At 47.9% G+C, this 21,242-nt stretch overlaps 1 protein-coding gene across 6 annotated transcripts in view; it reads right to left on the minus strand.

The window, feature by feature from the left end:
* Positions 1–1,058: 1,058 nt before the first annotated feature.
* Positions 1,059–21,242, minus strand: part of FXYD6 (FXYD domain containing ion transport regulator 6) — a 36,844-nt gene continuing 16,660 nt past the window's right edge. For 3 of the 6 annotated variants that reach the window (XM_069555311.1, XM_069555308.1, XM_069555309.1), the window contains 7 exons: positions 7,356–7,418; positions 6,689–6,727; positions 6,508–6,582; positions 5,908–5,944; positions 4,852–4,901; positions 4,245–4,295; positions 1,059–2,242 (listed from right to left, as the gene is read on the minus strand). In XM_069555311.1, coding sequence (XP_069411412.1) covers positions 4,267–4,295; positions 4,852–4,901; positions 5,908–5,944; positions 6,508–6,582; positions 6,689–6,727; positions 7,356–7,413 — 288 coding nt within the window. In that variant the 5' untranslated portion in view covers positions 7,414–7,418 and the 3' untranslated portion in view covers positions 1,059–2,242; positions 4,245–4,266. Of the gene's footprint in view, positions 2,243–4,244; positions 4,296–4,851; positions 4,902–5,907; positions 5,945–6,507; positions 6,583–6,688; positions 6,728–7,355; positions 7,419–9,429; positions 11,505–21,242 lie in introns of those variants that run through there. The other 3 variants (XM_069555312.1, XM_069555307.1, XM_069555310.1) reach the window with 3 other exon arrangements.

The raw sequence follows: 21,242 nt of genomic DNA on the forward strand, positions 1-21,242 counted from the left end.
TGATCTCAACTATAAGCCTCAGTCTTTCCAAGGACCTAGGGGACTGAGGGTACAAGCAGTGCAGGACAGGCATGTCCCGGGGGTGACCAGGGCATGGCTGAACCCCGCAGTCCCTCAGGACCCGTGCCTGTGATCCTGCAGCTCCAAACAACTCATAGAATCTAGACAGACTCTATGAAGATTTTCTGAGACTGTAAAGCGTTCCAGGCATTCTTATGTCTGAAGGAGACATAGTCCTTGCTCCCTAGGAACCAGGTCTCACAATAAAGACACACAAAACACTTGGGAGGTGGGGGCCACACCTGGATGACCTCCAAGGAAGACAGCCCCATCAGCTGTGTTTGTTTGGCCAACAGTCCTTCTTTAAAAACTGAATTGGAATGCCTTTGGGAGGACAGTCTAGGTGACCCCATGGCCCTATGCCCCATCTCCTGTGTCACTGCCAAAATGGACATTATCCACCTGGTCTCTACAGTACGGATCCAAGGCATAGAGTATTAAACACGAAGCTATAAAGGCAGGAGCCAGTGTGACTACATGCACAGAAAAGAGGGGCCTTATCTACCTCAAGTCTGAGAAGGCTTCACAGAGGAGGGGGTATTAGGGTTTAGAGAAAGATGAAAGGGTAAGGGCTTTGATCATAACCCAAATAACTCACCCATACCCCTCTTTGTCAAGTTCTTAGGTATTGGCTCCAGAACTGACCAGAGGGACAGGTTAGAACCTTTTAGTCCAGGCCAGCAAGCCCTAAGGACTCCCCTCTCTCCAGGACATGTAGGAGGCACGGGTAAGGCTGTGGGGTGGAGCCTGAACCCCGTGACCTGGGGTGGGAGCAGGAGGAGGAGGGGGTGCAGGCAAAGGAGGGGAGAGGAAGGGTGGCTGGAGAAGCAGCGGGGAGGAGCTAAGTGGTCAAGCAGCCAAATTAAAGAGCATCCAGCTGCCCTGCGGCCGTCACTTCCTCCCTCTGGCCAAGGACACCCCCCCTTCAGCCCTTCGAGCACCACAGGTCCTACAAATACACACATTCTTGCACAAAAAGGAAAGCACCTCAGAGCCGCTAGGAAACAAGTGGTATTTTATTCCTTTTTGTCCTTGTTGAGAGGAGAGATCACGACACAGAGAACGGCAGTCCTGGTCACAGCGCACGGTTTGGTCAGTTTCCACGAGAACACAAGGGGCAGGAGGGGTGGGCTCTGACTTTCCACTCTCTTCACCACCTGGGACCTCCTGCTCCTCCCCCTGCAGTGGGGCTGCCTGGAGCCCTGCCCGCTCCTTAACCTGGTGCCAGGCTAGCAGAGGGGGCAGGGGCTGGCACTGCTGCCTGGCCAGCAGGGCGGAGACAGCCAAGCAGAGGACCCCTGCTCTTTCTCCATGCTGCCCCTCCCCAGAGCACGGGCCCCAGCCAAATGCATCCACTCAGCCATCACCTGCCAGAGCCCCAGTTCAGGGATGAGAGTCTGGGTCCAGGCAAGCTGGCTATAGATGGGAGTCTCTGGAGCAGGGAAGGCTGGAGAAGGGCGTATGGTTCCAGAGCCCGGGGGGTTATTGCTGAGAAGACACGCAAGGAGCACATTTCCCCGGGGGCAGGGTAAGGCGGGGCATATGGGCACCAGGGAAGGGGTTCAGCCACCCGAGGGCAAGGTGGGCTCATCAGCTCCTTGCTGGAACCTCCCACTGCCAAGAGACCTCAGCACAGATTTGGTCCAGGGACAAGTATGGAAGCAAGGTTCTCACAAAAGGAGTGAAAAGCGGCCATGCACAAGGGTCATGAAGGTGATGTAAACCCTCCCAAGTCCCAAGCCAGCTGGAGATTCCCACCAGACCCCCGTATCCACCCTGAAATCAAGAGAAGGGACTGGTCTCTCAGAGAGAAGCAGACTCCCAAGAGTGGGAGGTGACGGGGCCACGGAGAGAGAGAGGAGCTGGCAGCCACCTGGCTCAGCTCCAGCCCAGGAAGGTGGGTTCAGGTTCACTAAAGCACAACGTCATCCACAAACAAGCAACCACAGAGATCACAGTCATCAGACACACACACACAGACACACATGTCACAGGAGGTGGACGAGACCACAGGCTCCAGGTGGGGGAGGCGGGGTTGCATTATTCAGTTGAGGACAGGTGTCGAGGGGCTGGGGACACATAAGCTCTTGGCTTCTCCTGGGGAAAGACCCGCTGCTGAAGTGGCCGGTTTTCTTAAGCATCAGTATTTGCATCTAAAGGTTCAGGCAGCTGCCTTCAGGTTCTGGAGGTCGAAGCAGAAGAGAATTCAAATTAAAACAAACCTCTGGCTTCCTTTCAAACCTCTCCATCCACGCGTCTCCCAGCCATTCCTTAGGGCAGCCCCTCTGCCCATGGGAACGCCTAAGATGAGACCCACTCCAAGTGCCCTGTTTCCAGTAAACCAAGGAGGGTGAGTCTGAGAAGCAGGACCAGGAGATGAAGGTGGAGGAGGGCATGGAGCTCAGTGGGGGCTCTCTCAGGGGAATGGAAGCTGGCAGATGAAGACATGGAAAGGATTGTTAAACCGGGTTTCTTTCTCAGGACACCCTCAAGAATTGCTCACAGTCCTGAGACTCAGGAGAACAGGGTTTCCAAGGAAGTTCTAGTTTAAAAAAAAAAGACAATTGTTGGCTCAAGGCTCCTCCCTGGCACCTCCCCACAGGGCCCCCCAGATTCGGAACCACCAGCTGCTGTGACGTGGACAGATCACTGAGCCACAGTTGGGACACCTGCCACCTGGATTGGATCTATAGCCACGTCAAGCTGAGGCATCCTTGACCTCCCCAGGGCCCAGCTAGAAAATGGAGGTAATGAGCCCCACACTGCCCACCCACGGGGCTGTCATGAGAATAGAAAAGCACTTAGGAGTGAATTCAAATGCTCCCATGTTGTTAGCATCACGGTAAGAGCTGGTATACCGGCATTCTAATCCAGAAATTTCTTTCAACTCTTTCAACAATTTAGGATAAAGTATATCCCTTATTTGGGGCTTCCCTGCTGGCTCCATGTTAAACAACCTGGCTGCTAATGAGGAGACGTGGGTTTGATCCCAGGGTTGGGATGATCTTCTGAAGAAGGAAATGGCAACCCACTCCAGTACTCTTGCCTGGAAAATCCTAAGGATGGAGGAGCCTGGTAGGCTGCAGTCCATGGGGTCGCTAGGAGTCGGACACGACTTAACAACTTCACTTTCACTTTTCACTTTCATGCGTTGGAGAGGGAAATGGCAACCAGCTCCAGTGTTCTTGCCTAGAGAATCCCAGGGACGGGGGAGCCTGGTGGGCTGCTGTCTCTGGGGTCGCAGAGTCGGACATGACTGAAGCGACTTAGCAGCAGCAACTAAACCACAACATATCCCTTATTTGTACAGAAAAAAAAGGCAGAGTGAACTAACAGAAGACTGCCCCCTGCTATGTCCCAGTATGTTGCAGGGTATGTCATAAAGGGAGACAGGAGGGAGCAGAGGGGTATGGTGGAATCCAGCCCTCAACTATCAATACAAAGTCCTTGAGCTCAAGTTCCAGTCCGTTACTTACCATCTGTATGGCTCTTCTCTCTGACCTCAATTTATTCATCTATAAAATGGGGCTACACCCCACCTGTCCTACTCACTTTTTCTGGCAGACTTGAGTGAGTTTGTGTATGTGGCAGCAATTTAAAAACTGTAAAGCATTTAGATTATTGCTTTCCTGTATTACTATAACAAACAATGGAAATGGATACTAAACAGTAACTTAGTGCCCCTAAATGTCAAGAGCTGATAATGCTGGTATGGTGTTGGGGGTGGGGGTTCGGGGCCATATACTAATCCTCCTATTTCTGTGTAGGTTGGAAAGTTTCAAAATAAAATGTTAACGTCAAAGGATGGCCTGAGGAACTTTCTGAATCATCACCGGAAGCCACTGTCTTTATACTACTTTGATATCAGGAGCATTTCATGAATGCTAATTCCCTCCCAAGTCATGCCCACGTGGCAGCTAGGATGACGCCTGAGCAACTTGACTGCTGGGTTGTGAGGAAGCTCGATTTCCCAACTGCGTGTTCTGTGTGTGTGTGCGTGTGGTACTGGGAGGTTTTAGTCCATCTGTCTCATCACCCTTCAGGCTTGAGTTTCTGCAGAGCACTGCTCATGATCAAAGCCATGTCCATTGCAAAAGCTAGCCAATTCCTCCCTGATGACTCCTCAGCCAGACTCTCGTCAGAACAGTGATGGTGACAGGAAGATATGGGCAGACAGCACTTACCTTTGCGCCTGGGGGCTGCACTTCAGTTCTCTGCTTTCTGGGGCTCCGTGGCTGGAAAAAGAACCAGAATGGAGCCCAGGGAATGTATGGAGGTGGGGGGAATGAACTCCTCACCCCAGTGGGCCACCCCCCTGCAGCAGCTATGCCTGTCTCGGGGGTTGGGGGGAGCCTGACCCGCAGAGCAGGGGTGCTTCATGCAGACTGCGAGTCAGACAGACCCGGGCAAATCCCTGTCTCCTATTCGCCTGTTAGAGGACTTGGCACGTTCCTGAACTTTTCTGAGCCCCTCTGTTGTAAAATGTGGAGAGTGATGCCTACCTCCTGGGGCTGTGTGCCCATTACTGAGAAGTGAAACACTCTGTACCATGCCCAGCACTGAGCAGAGTCCCTGTAAATAGCAGTAGTCAGGAACAGCAGCCTGTCTCGTGGAGGTAAGGGGATGACACAGAGCAGAGGACCTGGGACCCCTCTCTGGCACCTGGAAACATGCTTGGCCAGCCAGCTCTCAAGAAGCCACCTCACTTGACAACCATGCTCCACCCCAAGCTGCACAAGGACCCTTGCCCGTTTCCTCCGTCCCACCTGGGCAGGTGGTCTTGACACTTACCATTTGCAGTGACAAGGTTCTCCACCTGAGCCTCCTCATCCCCAGGAGCTCTGCCGGCAGACAAGATGCAAGCCCGTCAGAGGTCTCCAGGGCAAACCCAGAGAGCACTGCCAGTCCCCTTGCTGGGGCAGGGCCCAGGGATTCATCTCCTCCAGGTCATGGTGGATCATTCTCCATTATGGGGCTCATGGGGTGGGGGAGAGGTCAGAGGAATTGATGGGCACCCTTTGATGTTGGCACCCGAGATGGGTAAGTGCTGGGAAGGTGTGTGTCCTGTCACTGACTTGGGACTTCTGAGGTCCAGGGCTGCCCTGGGTTACCATAGGGACTAATGAGTGTGTCCTTATGTAGGGGCAAAAGGGGAGTGAGAGGAAGCCCAAATTTCCACAAAAATCAAAGAGCCTCATGGACAGGTGACCCGCAGAGCAGCATCACAAGTCCTGGAGAGGAGACAGACCTCAAGAGAGACCCTGAGGCCAAGCCCAACTGTCTCAAGGGCCTCCAGACAAGGATCCAGCGTCCTCCCCCTCCCCCACCCCCACCCCCACACACATCAGAAGAAAGAAGGGCAGGCTGACCCTTGATGTTTTGACCTCTCCTTTGCCCCCAAGGCTGCCTGCTGCTGCTGCTAAGTGGCTTCAGCCGTGTCCGACTCTGTGCGACCCCATAGATGGCAGCCCACCAGGCTCTGCCGTCCCTGGGATTCTCCAGGCAAGAACACTGGAGTGGGTTGCCATTTCCTTCTCCAACACCAGAAAGTGAAAAGTGAAAGTGAAGTCGCTCAGTCGTGTCCGACTCTTCGTGACCCCATGGACTGTGGTCCACCAGGCTCCTCCGTCCATGGGATTTTCCAGGCAAGAGTGCTGGAGTGAGGTGCCATTGCCTTCTCCCCAAGGCTGCCTGGCAACCCTCAAAACTTCTACCCCTACCCCAATGCACATGGCCTGTCTCTGAGACAAGAATCCAGAAATACATTCATTTGGGGTCACACACCACGGGCCCCTCCCTGAGCCCTCCCAGCGTCACCCCAGGTGCCCACAGCAATGGTATCCCTACCGCGGCTTCTGATTGAAACTGCACTTGCATCGGCGACCTGAAAGGCAAAGAAACCATCCAGGGTCAGTGTCCGGCTTGGCCCGAGCAGGGCTGCGCTGTGAGTCTGTGGGACTGTGTGACCAGCAGCCTGGGACTCTGTGCAGTGCACGACTTGCACAGCTGTATGTGGCGATCCTTGGCTGGAGGAGGGCTCTTCTGATGTCAAGGTTCAACACGACTGTCTTCTTGACCACGTAAGCGCTGAGAGCTGCAAGCAGCCCAGGCTCATGAGGGGAAACAAACGCAGGGGGACACGCCTCGGAGCCCTCTGAGGACAGCCCCCGTCTCCTCTCCCCTGTGACTCCCCGACTCACGCCCTGATGGATACAGCCACCCCGCCCCTTTGTATCTGTGCTTGTTTTCATCGAGTACTTATTTCGTTCATGCTTCGCTGTTTCACTGAGCACCTATTATGTGCCCAGCAGTGTATTAGGTTCTGGAGATAACTAGGAAGATAGACGGGCTCCTTCCCTCTCCAGGAGAGAGAACTACCGTATGCCACGTGCTTCACAGCCACAGATATTGTCCTTAGAGAGTGAACAGAGGAACAAACATACTCACTGAGGATAAGCAGGATCCCCACCGAGAAGAGGACCACGGCAAACACCAGTCCCCCAATTCTCAGGGTCTGGTAGTCTGCGAAAGGAACAAGGGTGAGAGACAGAAGAGGCGAAGGGCCAGGGAGAGCACGTCGGTCCCGCCCCTGCGTGGGGCTGCACCTCCCCCCACCATCACCACTCACCATAATGAAAAGGGTCCTTTTCTTTCTCCTGCTCAGCGGCTGGAAAAACAAACAGGCGTGGTCAAGAGGAAGACAGCTCACATCCTGATTCCCAAGTCTCCCACCTTGTCTCACAGGCCTCACTCCCCACACAGGGATCCCTGGAAAGCAGGGCCCAGGAGGCAGAGACGCTCACAGAAGCATGGAAGGCTGGGCCAGCCTTGCCAGGGTCACTGCGGGGGGCCAAAGGCAGGTGCAGCTCAGAGCCCGAGTCTGAGTCAGTGTTCACAGGAGCCACACGTATTGCCCCTTCTGAATCTTAAATCATCCCCAAAAGGCAGGGGGATTTTCTTCTTGTTACAGGTGGGGAGGCTGAAACCAAGGGAGGAAATGTGACTCGCACAGTCTAGACTGACGTGCAAGTCTGGCTCCCAGTATTCAGGCTGAGTCTACAGGGACCTGCTGGGCTTGATGGCAGAAGCCAGTGGGGAGAGAGGTGGGCAGGCTGGATTGGGGGCTGAGTTAGCTGCTGCCTTCCAGGACTTTCTTTGCAGGCTAAAGGCAGGGAAGCTGATCAGACATGTCGAATCTCAGACCCCCCACCCCGAGTGTCCCACAGGGCCAGGACCTTCCATGAGAAAGGGCTGTGGCTGCCATCCTGTCGAGCCAGGTCCTGAGGGGTACTCACCACTGGCCAGGACCGCTGGGGCCAGCAGGCCACACAGGAAGAGCAGCACCACTTCCATGGCGTCTGGGGACAGAGGGAGGGAAATGATTCTCTGGGTAGGAGACGCCCCACTCTAACCCTCAGCCCAGCCAGGGGCCCAGTCGGACTCCCACCCTGACTCCAAGCTCTCCCCTCGGATGGTTTGAAAGCCGAAGCAGCTGCCATTGACAGACTCCTTACAGAGGGCTCTGCAAGCATGAATTCAATTACAATGGAATCAGTTCAACCAGCAGGCGCTGTGACTAAAAACTCGTTTTGCAGGTGAAGAGCCTGAGCTTAAAGGAGGTGAATAACACTCATGGTAGCAAGCAGCAGAGCCTGGATCCTAACCCAGCTCAGGAATGCCTCCACCAGGCCGCCTCTCCGGTGCCAAAGTCACAAAACCCCAAGGGTTTGGGGAGAACATCTCACCTGAGTCCTCCTCCCTAGACCACCCAGAGACATGGCCATCTCTAGCTCATTAAGATGCCTGGGACTTCTGCCCTCGTCCTCTACAACCGAGACCCACTGGCGGAAGTTCTTTCTATCGATTAAATGGGGGCAGGGAGACCAATGCCCCTCGTGTCCAGCCAGGGGTGAGGGTGGGAGGCCTGCTGTTTCCTGGACTCTGTAAAGTAATCCCTGAAGGGCTGACAGCTCTCCCTCAAGGTGCCCCCGCACCCTTTCACCTCCAAAGTGCCCAAGTCAACTCCTCTCATAGACTCTAGTTCATAAACCTCTGAAAGGTGGTTTGATTAAACAAAGGGAACATGGAGACAGGTTCTCGGAGCATCAGCGCCCGGCCCCCCCTTCCCCAGCAGGTGCCTGAGACTTCTGCTCAAGCCCCTGGTCTCGGGCCAGTGGTCCCTGAATGGGCCATCTGGATGCAGGCCGAGGGCAGGGCAGCTGGTCCCTCCCAGGGATGGATTTCGGTGCAGTTACACATGCCTCACCCCTGGGCTTAAAGGAGGGCACTAGAGAGCCAGAGACGTAAAGGGAAAGAAACCCAGGCCAGAAAAGCGCAAAGCTGCTTGCCCTTTCTTAGTGGGGTGAGGCAGGCTGCGGCCTGACCTCCTGCACACTCTCTAGCAGCCAGGACCACACGTGCTCAGAGGGTTCATGCCTCTCCTGGCCCCGCAGGCCCCAGCTGCCCTTCACCTCCCGGCCAGCAGAGGTCAGAATAGCTCCATCTGCAATCAAACCACGGCAGCGACCCTGGACTCCACTCGGAATTCAAGAAGCATTTCTCATAAGGCAGTCATTTGCTTTTAATGTCACTTCATTTAATATTTGTATTTCTTTTAAATTTCACATTATATTTCATATGTATAAAAACCCATGTAACACACATAATGAAATAGTAAAAGGAAACACCCATAAAGCCGCTTCAGAACCGGCACTTAGTACACGCTGCTACGTTTATCTCTATTTCCTCCAACCCATCCCCTTGCCTTGCTCCCAGAGGTAAACAGTACCCTGAACATAGATGTTTAATCAGTTCCTTTTCTTAAAAAAAAAAGTTTAAAAATTAAGATACAATTCACATACCAAAAATTCATTTTAAAGTGTACAATTCAATGGTGTTTAGTATATTCACAAAATTGTGCAACTATCATCCCTAAGAAACATTCATCATCCCCAAAGAAAGCTGGTGCCCACTGCCAGTCATTTCTCATCTTCCCTTTTTCACAGTCCCTGACAGTTACTAACCTAGCTACTTTCTGTCACTATGGATTTGCCTAGTCTGGGTCTTTTATATAAACCTATTATAAAATACACAGCCTTTTGCATCTGGTTTCTTCACTTAGCATAAAGCTTTCAAGGTTCATCCATACTGTAGCATGTATCAGTACTTTTTACGGCTGAATAATATTCCATTGTATGGAGATATATATATATATATATATATATATATCTTGTTCTTTTTAAAGAATATTTATCACTTCAGTAAGTCAGTTCAGTCGCTCAGTCGTGTCCAACTCTTTGCGACCCCATGAATCGCAGCACGCCAGGCCTCCCTGTCCACCACCATCTCCCAGAGTCCACTCAGACTCACGTCCATTGAGTCAGTGATGCCATCCAGCCATCTCATCCGCGGTCGTCCCCTTCTTCTCCTGCCCTCAATCTCTCCCAGCATCAAAGTCTTTTCCAATGAGTCAACTCTTCGCATGAGGTGGCCAAAGTACTGGAGTTTCAGCTTCAGAACATCATTCCCTCCAAAGAAATCCCAGGGCTGATCTCCTTCAGAATGGACTGGTTGGATCTCCTTGCAGTCCAAGGGACTCTCAAGAGTCTTCTCCAACACCACAGTTCAAAAGCATCAATTCTTCAGCACTCAGCCTTCTTCACAGTCCAACTCTCACATCCATACATGACCACTGGAAAAACCATAGCCTTGACTAGACGGACCTTAGTCGGCAGAGTAATGTCTCTGCTCTTGAATATGCTATCTAGGTTGGTCATAACTTTTCTTCCAAGGAGTAAGTGTCTTTTAATTTCATGGTTGCAATCACCATCTGCAGTGATTTTGGAGCCCCAAAAAATGAAGTCTGACACTGTTTCCCCATCTATTTCCCATGGAGTGATGGGACCGGATGCCATGATCTTCGTTTTCTGAATGTTGACCTTTAAGCAACTTTTTCACTCTCCTCTTTCACTTTCATCAAGAGGCTTTTTAGTTCCTCTTCACTTTCTGCCATAAGGGTGGTGTCATCTGCATATCTGAGGTTATTGATATTTCTCCCAGCAATCTTGATTCCAGCTTCTGTTTCTTCCAGACCAGCGTATCTCACGATATACTCTTCATATAAGTTAATAAGCAGGGTGACAATATACAGCCTGGACATACTCCTTTTCCTATTTGGAACCAGTCTGTTAAAGAATACATCAGTGGAGCTTCTTTGAGCTTTATAATCGTATCACTTTGTTTCATCTTCTGAGACTGGCTTTTTTGTTGTTGTTCAACACTTCTAAGACTCATTCATAAACACAGTTTACTCATTTTTCAGTGTTATGTAATACTCCACTGTGCAGGTAAATATTATCATGTATTGGTCCATTCTATCAACAGATTTTCCCCCAATTATGTGCTATTATAGTGTAGTTTTTAAACATATTTTGAGTTTGTTGCCTAGCACACAAGTGCACTGTTTTTCAAATCTTTTCACTACCACTTTCACAGGAAATATTTTTTACATTGGAACCCAGTACAAACATACATACATGTAAACCAGAAATAACAATATTGCTAAACAATACTTAGCCTTAAAAAGGATGATGCCCTCTGATAGTTTCTATTCTGTTTCTTTAAAGAAAAAATGGTTAGGCCAATTAATGGCTAGCCCTATAAATTAATTAGTGGGTCACTCTGCAGTTTGAAAAATTATATTCAAGAGATAAGTTTAGGAGTTAAGTCATTGGGTTGTACAAATTATCAACTTTATAGAAAATTTTCAAACTATTTTCCAAGTGACCATCCCCTCTTTAAAGGCCCACCATTGCATATGACTGTCCCTATTACTCCACATCCTTATCAATACTTGCTGTTACTAGACTGCTTAATTTCTGCCAATGTAGAGGTGTAAACTATGGTCTCAACTGGATTCCTTAGAAATGGAGTTTAGCTTTTGATTGTTTACTTGCCATTCCTGCTTCTTCGTCAGTGATGGGCCTTTCCTGTCTTCTGCTCAGTTTTCCAATGGGTTGACATCACTATTATTCACTTATTATTCTGGATACTAAAGTTTTGTCATTAAGTATACTTGCCTTTTTACATTTTTACTGTCTCTCGATGAATACAATTTATTAATACGAATGACTGCATGCAATGATCTTTCTGTCTTGTTTAAAGATATTCCTTGTCGCACTGAGTCAGAAAGGATTTGCAGGACTTCCCTGGTGGTCCCGCAGTTAAGACTCTGTACTCTCAATGCAGGGAGCCAGGTTCCATCCTGGTCAAAGAACTAGATCCCGCAGGCCAAAACTAAAGATTTCACACTGCAATTAAAAGGTCCCACATGCTGAAACTGAAGAGCCTTCATGCCGTAACTAAGCCTCAGTACAGCCAAATAAATACTTAAAATTTTTTTTCTTCTAAATATGTTAAAGTTCTGTCTTTTACATTCAAGTCTGTATTCCATCCAGAATGGATGTCTATGGAAGGCATGAGGTTGGGATCCAATTCTTGCTCTTTACACCTGACCATCAGATGTCCTGGACAGCACCGCTTGTCGGTATCTTCCCGCACGGTGCGCACGGCCACTCATGTCACGTATCTGGTTTCTGTTCAGGTGTGGGTCTGTTTCTGGCCTTTCTCTTTGGATCTCTTGGTCCGTTTGTCTGTTCCTGCATCAAGATCACTGTTTCAGTTCCTATAGCTTTATGGCAATCTTCCCCAGTGGCGGAAGCAGCTCCCTCTTCTTTTTCTCCCCTCTTCTCTGCCTCTCTTCCCTCTTCCTTTAGGAATGTCTTAGCTATTCTTGGTCTTCTGCTCTTATATATAAAGTTTCAAATCAGTCTGTCAAATTCATCTAAAATGACTGGGATTTCTATTGGAATCACAATTCACCTATTCCCTTGCGGCTCAATTGGAAAAAAATCCACCTGCAATGTGGGAGACCTGGGTTCAATCCCTGGGTTAGGAAGATCCCCTGGAGAAGGGAAAGGCTTCCCGCTCCAGTATTTTGGCCTGGAGAATTCCATGGACTGCATAGTCCATGGCGTCACAAAGAGTTGGACACAGCAGAGTGACTTTCACTTCACTTCATAGAACATAGGGACAATTAACATTTTTGTGATATTGAGTCTCCTATCTATAAATAAATCTTTTCATTTGTTTAGATTCTTTTCAATTTTTTTTTTTTTTTTTTTGCCTCTGCCATGGGGCATGTGGGATTTTAGTTCCCTGACCAGGAATCGAACCTGTGCCCCTGCAATGGAAGTGCAGAGTCTTAACCACTGCCCACTCGACTGGCAGGGAAGTCCCTCAGTGTATTTCAATAAAGTTTTATAAATGCTTTCATATAGGTCTTCCACATCTTCTGTTAGATATATTGCTAGGTACCTTATTATTTTATTGTTATTTAAAATACTGTCTCTTGTGTTTGCGAATTTTTGCTGGTATGGAAAAGGCAATTGATTTGTATACATTGATCTTAAATCCAATCATCTTACTAAACTCTCTTACTATTTCTAATAATTTACCTATAGATTCTTTTGGTTTCTCTGTGGACATATCTGTAAATGATACAAGACTGTTTCTTCTATTCTAATAGAAGAATATTGTGTTTATTTATATTTCTTGTCACACTGTACTGCTAGAACTTATAGTAAAATGTAGAATAGAATCAGTGATAAAAGACATACACACATATAGTCTTACTACTAATTTTTAAATTTGTGTGTATGTTTATTTTTAATTTTCCCCCAGCTTTACTGTGATATGACATTATAACATTGTGTGAGTTTAAGGTGTACAATTACCACAGGAAAGTTTGTTAATACTTCCATCACCTCACATAATTACCTTTTGTCTATGTGTGTTGAGATTGGATAATGAAAATATAGTATATGTATTTATGTGTGTGTGTGTGTGTGCGTGCTCCTGCTTACACGCTCAGTCATGTTCCTCTCTTTGCAACCCCATGGACTGTAGCCCACCAGGCTCCTCTGTCCATGGAATTTCCCAGGCACAAATACTGGAATGGGTTGCCATTTCCTTCTTGAGGGCATCTTCCCGACCCAGGGATTGAACCTGTGTCTCCTGCACTGGCAGGCATCTCCTGCGCTGGGATATTATTTATTTATAAAAAAGGAGATTACTGATTTTAAATAGATTTCTTCTAACATTTTTGAAGGTCCCCTCTAATCCTGGTTTTCCAACATGTTTCTCTTTTATATCAATTATGAATGAGTACTCTACATCTATATTTTTTAACCTTTATCAATGAAGTAAAGTGAATGTCAAATTATCTAATGTTAAATCATCCTTGCATTTGTGGGATGAAACCAATGGATTATTTTTAATAAACTGATGGATTTGGCTTGCTGATATGTTGTTTAGGATTTTTGCATTTATGTGCATGAATGAGACGAGGCTGCAATTTTTCTTTTATTGTATTGACCTTGCCTGGTTTTGGTATCATGGTAGTACTGGCCTCACAGAACAAGTATTTCCTCTCTTTCTATTCCCTGGAAGAGACTGCAGCAAATTGAAATAAATATAGTATAAATAAATAGTGTGTTCTTTGAACATTTGGTAGAACTAAACTATAAAATTGCCTGACTTAGTATTTTCTTTGTGGGATAATTTTAACTTGTCTGTTCAATGAGTTAATGGTTACGGCACTCTTTGGCTTCCCAGATGGTACACTGGTAAAAGAATCTCCCTACCAATGCAGGGGACACAGAAGAAGTAGGTTCAGTCCCTGGGTCTGGAAGATCCCCTGGAGTAGGAAATGGCAACCCACTCCAGTATTCTTGCCTGGAGAATTCCATGGACAGAGGAGGATGGCGGACTACAGTCCAAGGGGTTGCAAAAGAATCAGACACAACTGAAGTGGCTGAGCACACACACACACACTACATTCTTAAGATTTCTACCTTTTTCTTGATGGACTATAGGCCGCCAGGCTCCTCTGTCCACGGGATTTCCCAGGCAAGGATACCAGAGCGGGTTGCCATTTCCTCCTCCATGGGATCTTCCCTGAATATAGTTAGTGAGTTATAGTTTTTACAGAAATGTTTCCTTTTCTATTCAAATTTACTGCCATAAGGTTGTTTGTAGTATTTTCTAGCTATCATTAGAAATCTTTGTTGGATCTGAATTATGTTCTTTTTTACATTGTTAATTTTGTTTATTTGCGACAACTCCCTTCTGTCTTGATTGGACTCACTAGAGATTTAACTGTTTTATTAGTCTTCTCAAAGAACCAACTCTTAATTTTGTTGATCCTCTTTATGGTGTTTTAAATTATTCTTAATTCTGCCCTTAAACATTCTTTGGGTTTATTCCATTGTTTTCCCTTTAGATTTGTCTTCTTCTATTGTATGTCTAGCCCATTAATATTTAGCATTTCTTGCTTTCTAATATTAGCTGCTGCTGCTGCTGCTAAGTCACTTCAGTCGTGTCCGACTCTGTGCAACCCCAGAGATGGCAGCCCACCAGGCTCCTCTGTCCCTGGGATTCTCCAGGCAAGAATACTGGAATGGGTTGCCATTTCCTTCTCCAATGCATGAAAGTGAAAAGTGAAAGTGAAGTCGCTCAGTCGTGCCCGACTCTCAGCAACCCCATGGACTGCAGCCTACCAGGCTCCTCCATCCATGGGATTTTCCAGGGATTTTCTACTATAATCTTCTAAGTGCCACTTTCATTCCAAATATAAGCTTTGAAATGTGACTCTTTGATTATTGTTTAGTTCTTAGTATTTTAGACTTGTGCTATAATTTATTTGACCTGTGCATCAAGAAGCATGCTTTTTAAATGTTCAAATGTATAGTGATTTTAAATTTACTTTTGTTACTAACTTCTAACTTAAGTGCTCTGTGGTCAGAGAATGTGCTCTGTAGTATTTGGGTATCTTGAAATTTATTGAGACTGGCTTTATGATCTAGTATATGGTTATTCACTTCAAAAACTATACTCCATCTATTAAATTACAAATAATTTTATTGTTGGGAAAAAAGTTCTATATTCCATTGTGTGTGTGTGCTAAGTCAATTCAGTCATGTCCGACTCTTTGTGACCCCATGGACTGTAGCCCACCGAGCTTCTCTGTCCATGGGATCATCCAGACAAGAATACTGGAGTGGGTTTTCATTCCCTTCTCCAGGGGATCTTCCCAACCCAGGCATTGAACCCAGGTGCAGACAGTAAAGCGTCTGCCTACAGTGCGGGAGATCCGGGGTTCAATCCCTGGGTCAGGAAGATCCCCTGGAGAAGGAAATGGCAACCCACTCCAGTCGTCTTGCCTGGAAAATCCCACGGATGGAGAAGCGTGGTAGGCTACAGTCCATGGGGTTGCAAAGAGTCGGACACGACTGAGCCACTTCACTTTTCACTTTCTCCTGCATTAGAGGCAGATTCTTTACTGTCTGAGCTCCCAGGGAAGCCCCTGTATGCCATTAGATTAAGAAAATTAACCATATTGTTGAAATTTCTATATGTTTCCTCATGTTTTGACTGTGTGACCAATTTGAGAATGTTGCTTTATAATCTACCACTGTGAGGAAGGATTTATAAATTTATCCCCAAATTTCTTATAATATTATAACAGTGAGTTTAAAATTGTTACATTGTCCTGCAAGCTGGCTCTTTTACGATTACATATGAATCCTGTCTTAAATTCTACTTTCCTTTCTACTTTTCTTTATGCATTGTATGTATAAGATGCAATATCATCTTACAGTAAACAGCTAAATTAAAAAAATTCGACCTGATTATTAACTGTCAAGTTTACTCCATTTAACTTTATTGTGACTATTGACATATTTGGTCAGATTTCTACCACCTGTTTCCCTCCTACTTTTCTTATGTGTATTTCTCTCTTGATTTTTTTTCTAATTTATTTTCTCCCTCTACTGCTTAAGAAATTATCCAAGCTATTTCTAGCCTTTTGGTAGTTACCTTTGGAATTTGACCATTTGTATTTTCTATAGACTGAATGTTTGTGTCCCCAAAATTCATGTGTTGAAACCTAATCCTCAATGAGATGGTACTTGGAGGTAGGCCTTTGGGAGTTAATTAGGTCATGAGTTGGGGGAGACCTTATGATGGGATTAGTGCTCTTTTATAAAAGAGACCGCAGAGAACCCTCTGGCCCCTCTGCCATGTGAGGGGTCAGTGAGGAGACGGCTGTCTATCAGCCAGGAAGCAAGCCCTCATCAGACACTGAATCTGCTGGCACCTGGATCTTGGACTTCCCAGCCTCCAGATATATGAGAAATAAACATCTATTGTTTATAAGCCACCCAGCCTATGGTATTCTGTTATAGCAGTGTCATGACAGACCAATATTCAATTTCACAAAGATTTAATTTATATTTTTGGTCGTGCCACATGGCTTGCGGGACCTTAGTTCCCCAACCAGGGATAGAATGTAGGCTCCTGGCAATGAAAGCGCTGAGGGCTAACCACTAGCACGCACGCATGCGCAGCTGCTTTGGTCCTGTCCGACTTCTTGCGACTCTATGGGCTGCAGCCCACCAGGCTCCTCTGACTGTGGGATTCTCCATACAAGAATAGTGGAGTGGGTTGCCATGCCCTCCACCAGGGGATCTTCCCAACCCAGGGATCGACCCCTTGTCTCCTGCACTGCAGGCGGATTCTTTACCTATTGAGCCACCTGGGAAGCCCCACGAACCACTAGACATCCAGGGAATTCCCTTAACAATGAGTTTAAATGTCTACAGCTAACCCAGGGATCAAACCCTGGTCTCCTGCATTGCAGGCGGATTCTTTTATCAGCTGAGCCACAAGGGAAGCCCAAGAATACTGGAGTGGGTAGCCTATCCCTTCTCCAGGGGATCTTCCTGACCCAGGAATCAAACTGGGGTCTCCTCATTGCAGGCAGAAAATTTCAAAATTTCAAAATTTCAGTTCTGTTCTTAATTCTATGAAGTAGGTATTAGTGTTTGTATTTCTTCGAAAGAAACACTTGTCTATAGATTCACCTGTGTGTATAGTGACCAGCCTTCAAGAGAGCCCCCAGTACCTCCTGGCATCCACACCTCTGTGCAGTCTCCCTTCACAGTGCACCAGGGCTAGTCTGCTGCTGCTGCTAAGTCACTTCAGTCGTGTCCGACTCTGTGCGACCCAAGAGACAGCAGCCCACCAGGCTCCCCCGTCCCTGGGATTCTCCAGGCAAGAACACTGGAGTGGGTTGCCATTTCCTGCTCCAATGGAAGAAAGTGAAAAGTGAAAGTGAAGTCGCTCCGCCATGTCCGACTCTTAGCGACTCTATGGACTGCACCTACCAGGCTCCTCCGCCCATGGGATTTTCCAGGCAAGAGTACTGGAGTGGGGTGCCACTGCCTTCTCCGAGGGCTAGTACGGGTGACCGGTAAAAACATGGCAGAACTGATGTTACTTCCAGTATCTGATTATAAGCACCACAGCTTTCTTTTCTTGCTTTCTCTCTCAAGGACTGCTTGCTCTAGGGAAAGTTACCTGCCATGTTTAAGGATGCTCGGGCATCCTTATGGAGAGGCCCACATGGCAAAGAACCGAGGAGCTCGGTTCAAAAGCCCACTAGGAAGTAAGGCTGCCATGAACCATTAAGCAGGCTTGATCGTCCAGCCTTCACCGACTGTCACCCTGGCTGCTGCCGGTTTGACTGCAAGCTCATCAAAGGCCCAAAGCATAACCCCTCAGCTCCACTCCTCCCTGACTGCTGACCCTCAGAAACTGTGCGAGATAATAACCATTTGTTGTTTTAAGCTACTGTTATGTTGCAACAGATAACTCATGCCATGTATTTACTAACCCATCTATTTATGATTCCTTTTGAATCTCAGGCATCCATCAAGCCATTTTTCTTGATTCCTGGAGAACATCTTGGAATTTTCTTTAATGGAGATCTATTAGCTGTAAACTCAGTTTTTCTTTATTGTTTCACCCTTCTGGGGGGCAGATCTAACACTCCCCAGTAATTCCAACCTTCTAGTATTCAAGCCTTTGTCTGATTCCCTCCCCTGAACAGGGGCAGCAGCTGGGACTGCTTCTAGCTGGCAGAGGGGTTATGAGGCAAGCAAGGCCCCTCCAGGGAGGAGGAAGGGTGCAGGTCAAGGGTCCCAGGCCACTAGTCACCGCTACACCTCTCCACAGCTCCACCTAATTACTGCCATAGATGCTTAAGTTCAAGCAAATCCCCAGCCCCCACACACGTACGCACTGAATTCCTAAACGGAGTTATACAATTCCAGGTTCTGCAAGGGATAAACAGGCAAGCAAGACGGGGGGCAGTGTGTGAAAGCAGAGGACTCAAGATATTTCAGCAAATGTGAAAAGAGCTTCACAAGAGGCAGAGACTACACTCAAGGAGTAGCCAGCGTGGCAGGGCAGAGAAGAGGGAGCGGGGAATACAACAGGGCACCTGGGCTGTTTCCATGGAGGAGCTGACATTCCAGCTGAACCTTGAAAGCAGAATGGGATTCTGAGGGACAGGCCTAAGAAAAGAGAAAAGGAAAGGCATTCTGGCAGAGGAAACAGCATGAGCAAAGGCAGTGAGAAGGGAAAACGGGGATCACAAACAGTATTCAGTTTCAAGTTCAGTTCAAGTTGCACCTCTAGGCACTTCATTCAGTAGTGGCGACCTGAAGTGGCTTCCTCAGAAGGCTTCTGAATGAGGGCAGGTAGATGTGAGGGCCTTCATCCATCTGTGACGTCTGCATAGCGCAGGAGGGGCCATGAGAGCCATCTGCCAAGTATTTGCCATTTCGAGAATAAGATACCTTCCAAAACAGTGAACAATCGAGTTGTCTAAAGCATGAGAGTGTGGGTGGCGAGAATTCTGATAAGAGAGCTGGAATCAGCCTCTAGAGGATCTTGCATGCCAGGCTAAAGAGTAAAGACCTGTCTTTGTATTCTAAAGAAACCATTTCTGATCAAGTTACAGTGAGCTGAAAGAAAGACTGTTACAGATTTGGAAAGGGACCAACTCTCCTCCTTCAAGCTGCTGCCCAGGCCAGGACTACGCCAGCCACACCTCAGCATAAGCTTCCTTGGGGGGGCCCTCTTGGCCCCTACACCCATTTTTAAAAACCTTGCTGGTCCCTCTGGCACTGTCCCTGAGTCGAGTGGCCAAGGACGCAGACAGAGCCTCTGAAGGGACACAGAATGTCTTTCTCTCATGGCTGCACTGAGGACCTCTATCTCTTTCTTCTCTCCCTCCCACACAACTGCCCCTCACATTCCTTTCTCCCAGAAAGGAGGCGAGGCTGGCCTGGCCGAGGACTGGGGGAGGTTGAGAGGTGGCAGGCGTGGTAAACTCCATTTCCAGGCCACGGAGGCTAAGTAGCAGATTGAAGAGTGGGCGGGAATTTTTGGAAGCCGAAAGAGCAAGGCAGAGTTGGGTGGAGCTGGGAGAGGGGGTTCAGGAACATCACATTAGCCACCTGCACATGTGAGATCATGGACCCCCCCTATCTGGGAGAGCCTGCGGACCTGGCCCCCGGGATGGGGCTCCAGCAAAGTCCTCACTGTTAGATGGGGGTGGGGTACTCTGGAACTCTAGATCTTTCAGACTGTCCTCCCCATCTGGAAAACAGAACCAGCCACCTTGTACTTCCTCTGAAGCACCTTCAGAGAAACAATTCAGTTTCCACTCATTTTCCTGCTCCGTTCCACACTCTCATTTATCTTGACACTGGTGAACAGCTGACACTTCGGGTGGCAACAGCCTGTCCATGTTAATTTCCTTCCCTGATCTCTCTGCCGTCTGCACAGTTGCTTTTCTGCATGTGCAGGAGAGAGCAATCAGAAGAGTTTCTCTGGTGATTATCTTTCCATACTGAGTCACATAATTTCACATAATTGCCGGGTAAAAGCTGCTCAGAAAGAGAAGCCACGAGCTGATGATATAGCATCACGCTATATTATTTTTGATTCCATGAAGCAGTGAGGTAGATCAGAATACCCAGTTCTATTGTGAAAATAACTCAGAAACAACCTCCCTTTAAAATGCACAAGCTCCAAATTACAGGGAAACATCTTCATCTCATCCTCATCTCTGTCTCACTCAGCCCCCAAGGCCTCGCTTCCCTTCCCTGGCATCCCACCTGCTTGCCTTCCTTAGGATTCAGCTCATCAAAAATGTGCCCAGAGGGATCACCAAGGCCTGGGTCCTGGTAGGATCCCCAAAGAAAGAGAAGGCCCCCTCCATAGAAAGGACATGCCGGAAGGGGACCTTTATGGGGTCACAGAATGCCTGGAAAAGTCAAAGCGTTAGTTGTTCAGTCAAGTCCAACTCTTTGTGACCCTATGGACTGTAGCCCGCCAGGATCCTCTTTCCATGGGATTTTTCAGAATACTGGACTGGGTTGCCATTCTCTTCTCCAGGGAAGCTTCCTGACCCAGGGATGAAACCTGGGTCTCCCGCATTGCAGGTGGATTCTTAACCATCTGAGCCACTAATACCTGGGCCTCATTGTTTAGGCTAACTGGTTACCCTAGACTGTTATTGCATGCCAAGGGACACGATTTAGCCTATGATATATCCAAATCTTTGGAACAAAGAAGCCTGTTAAAAGAAGATTTTGCAGTGTATAAATAGGATATAAGCATGATGTGAGGTATACCAGATGGACTCAGAACCACTGAATGCCAGTGAGTTAGAATGATTGAGATGAAAGTTCTTTATTTGAGGAGTCTCAAGTGCCAACAGAGAAGTGATGTAGCCAATGCATCTACCCAGAACTCACACCTCCAGCTCCTGCCTGTGGCTCTGATATGCTGGGACTGGGCGCTGGGCAGGCCAGGCCTGGAGGAGGGGAGTACCATGAGGGAAACAAGCAGGCTGGGCAATGCCTGAGGGTGCTCCAGTAGCCTGGCTGGAGCCAGGAAAGACGCCAAGGCACCTACAGGAATGCAGTGACCGAGGCAGAGAGGAGGGAGGAGAGAAGCCCTGACAGGCTCCCAGCTCTGCATGAGAAGATCGTCTTTAGGGATCTCTTTGGCAGTCCAGTGGTTAGGACTCTGCACTTCTACTGCAGAGGGCACGGGTTCAATTCCTGCTTGGGGAACTATGATCCCACATGCTGTGTGGCTTGTCCAAAAAGATAAAGACTGCCTTTGGTTGGTCAGATGTCAAGGGGGCCGTGCTGGCTTCTGGGAAGGTGACTGATAGAACCACAGCCACAAAGGGTCTTCAGAAG

Source organism: Ovis canadensis, chromosome 15 (genome assembly GCF_042477335.2).
Source record: "Ovis canadensis isolate MfBH-ARS-UI-01 breed Bighorn chromosome 15, ARS-UI_OviCan_v2, whole genome shotgun sequence".
Taxonomy (NCBI): domain Eukaryota; kingdom Metazoa; phylum Chordata; class Mammalia; order Artiodactyla; family Bovidae; genus Ovis; species Ovis canadensis.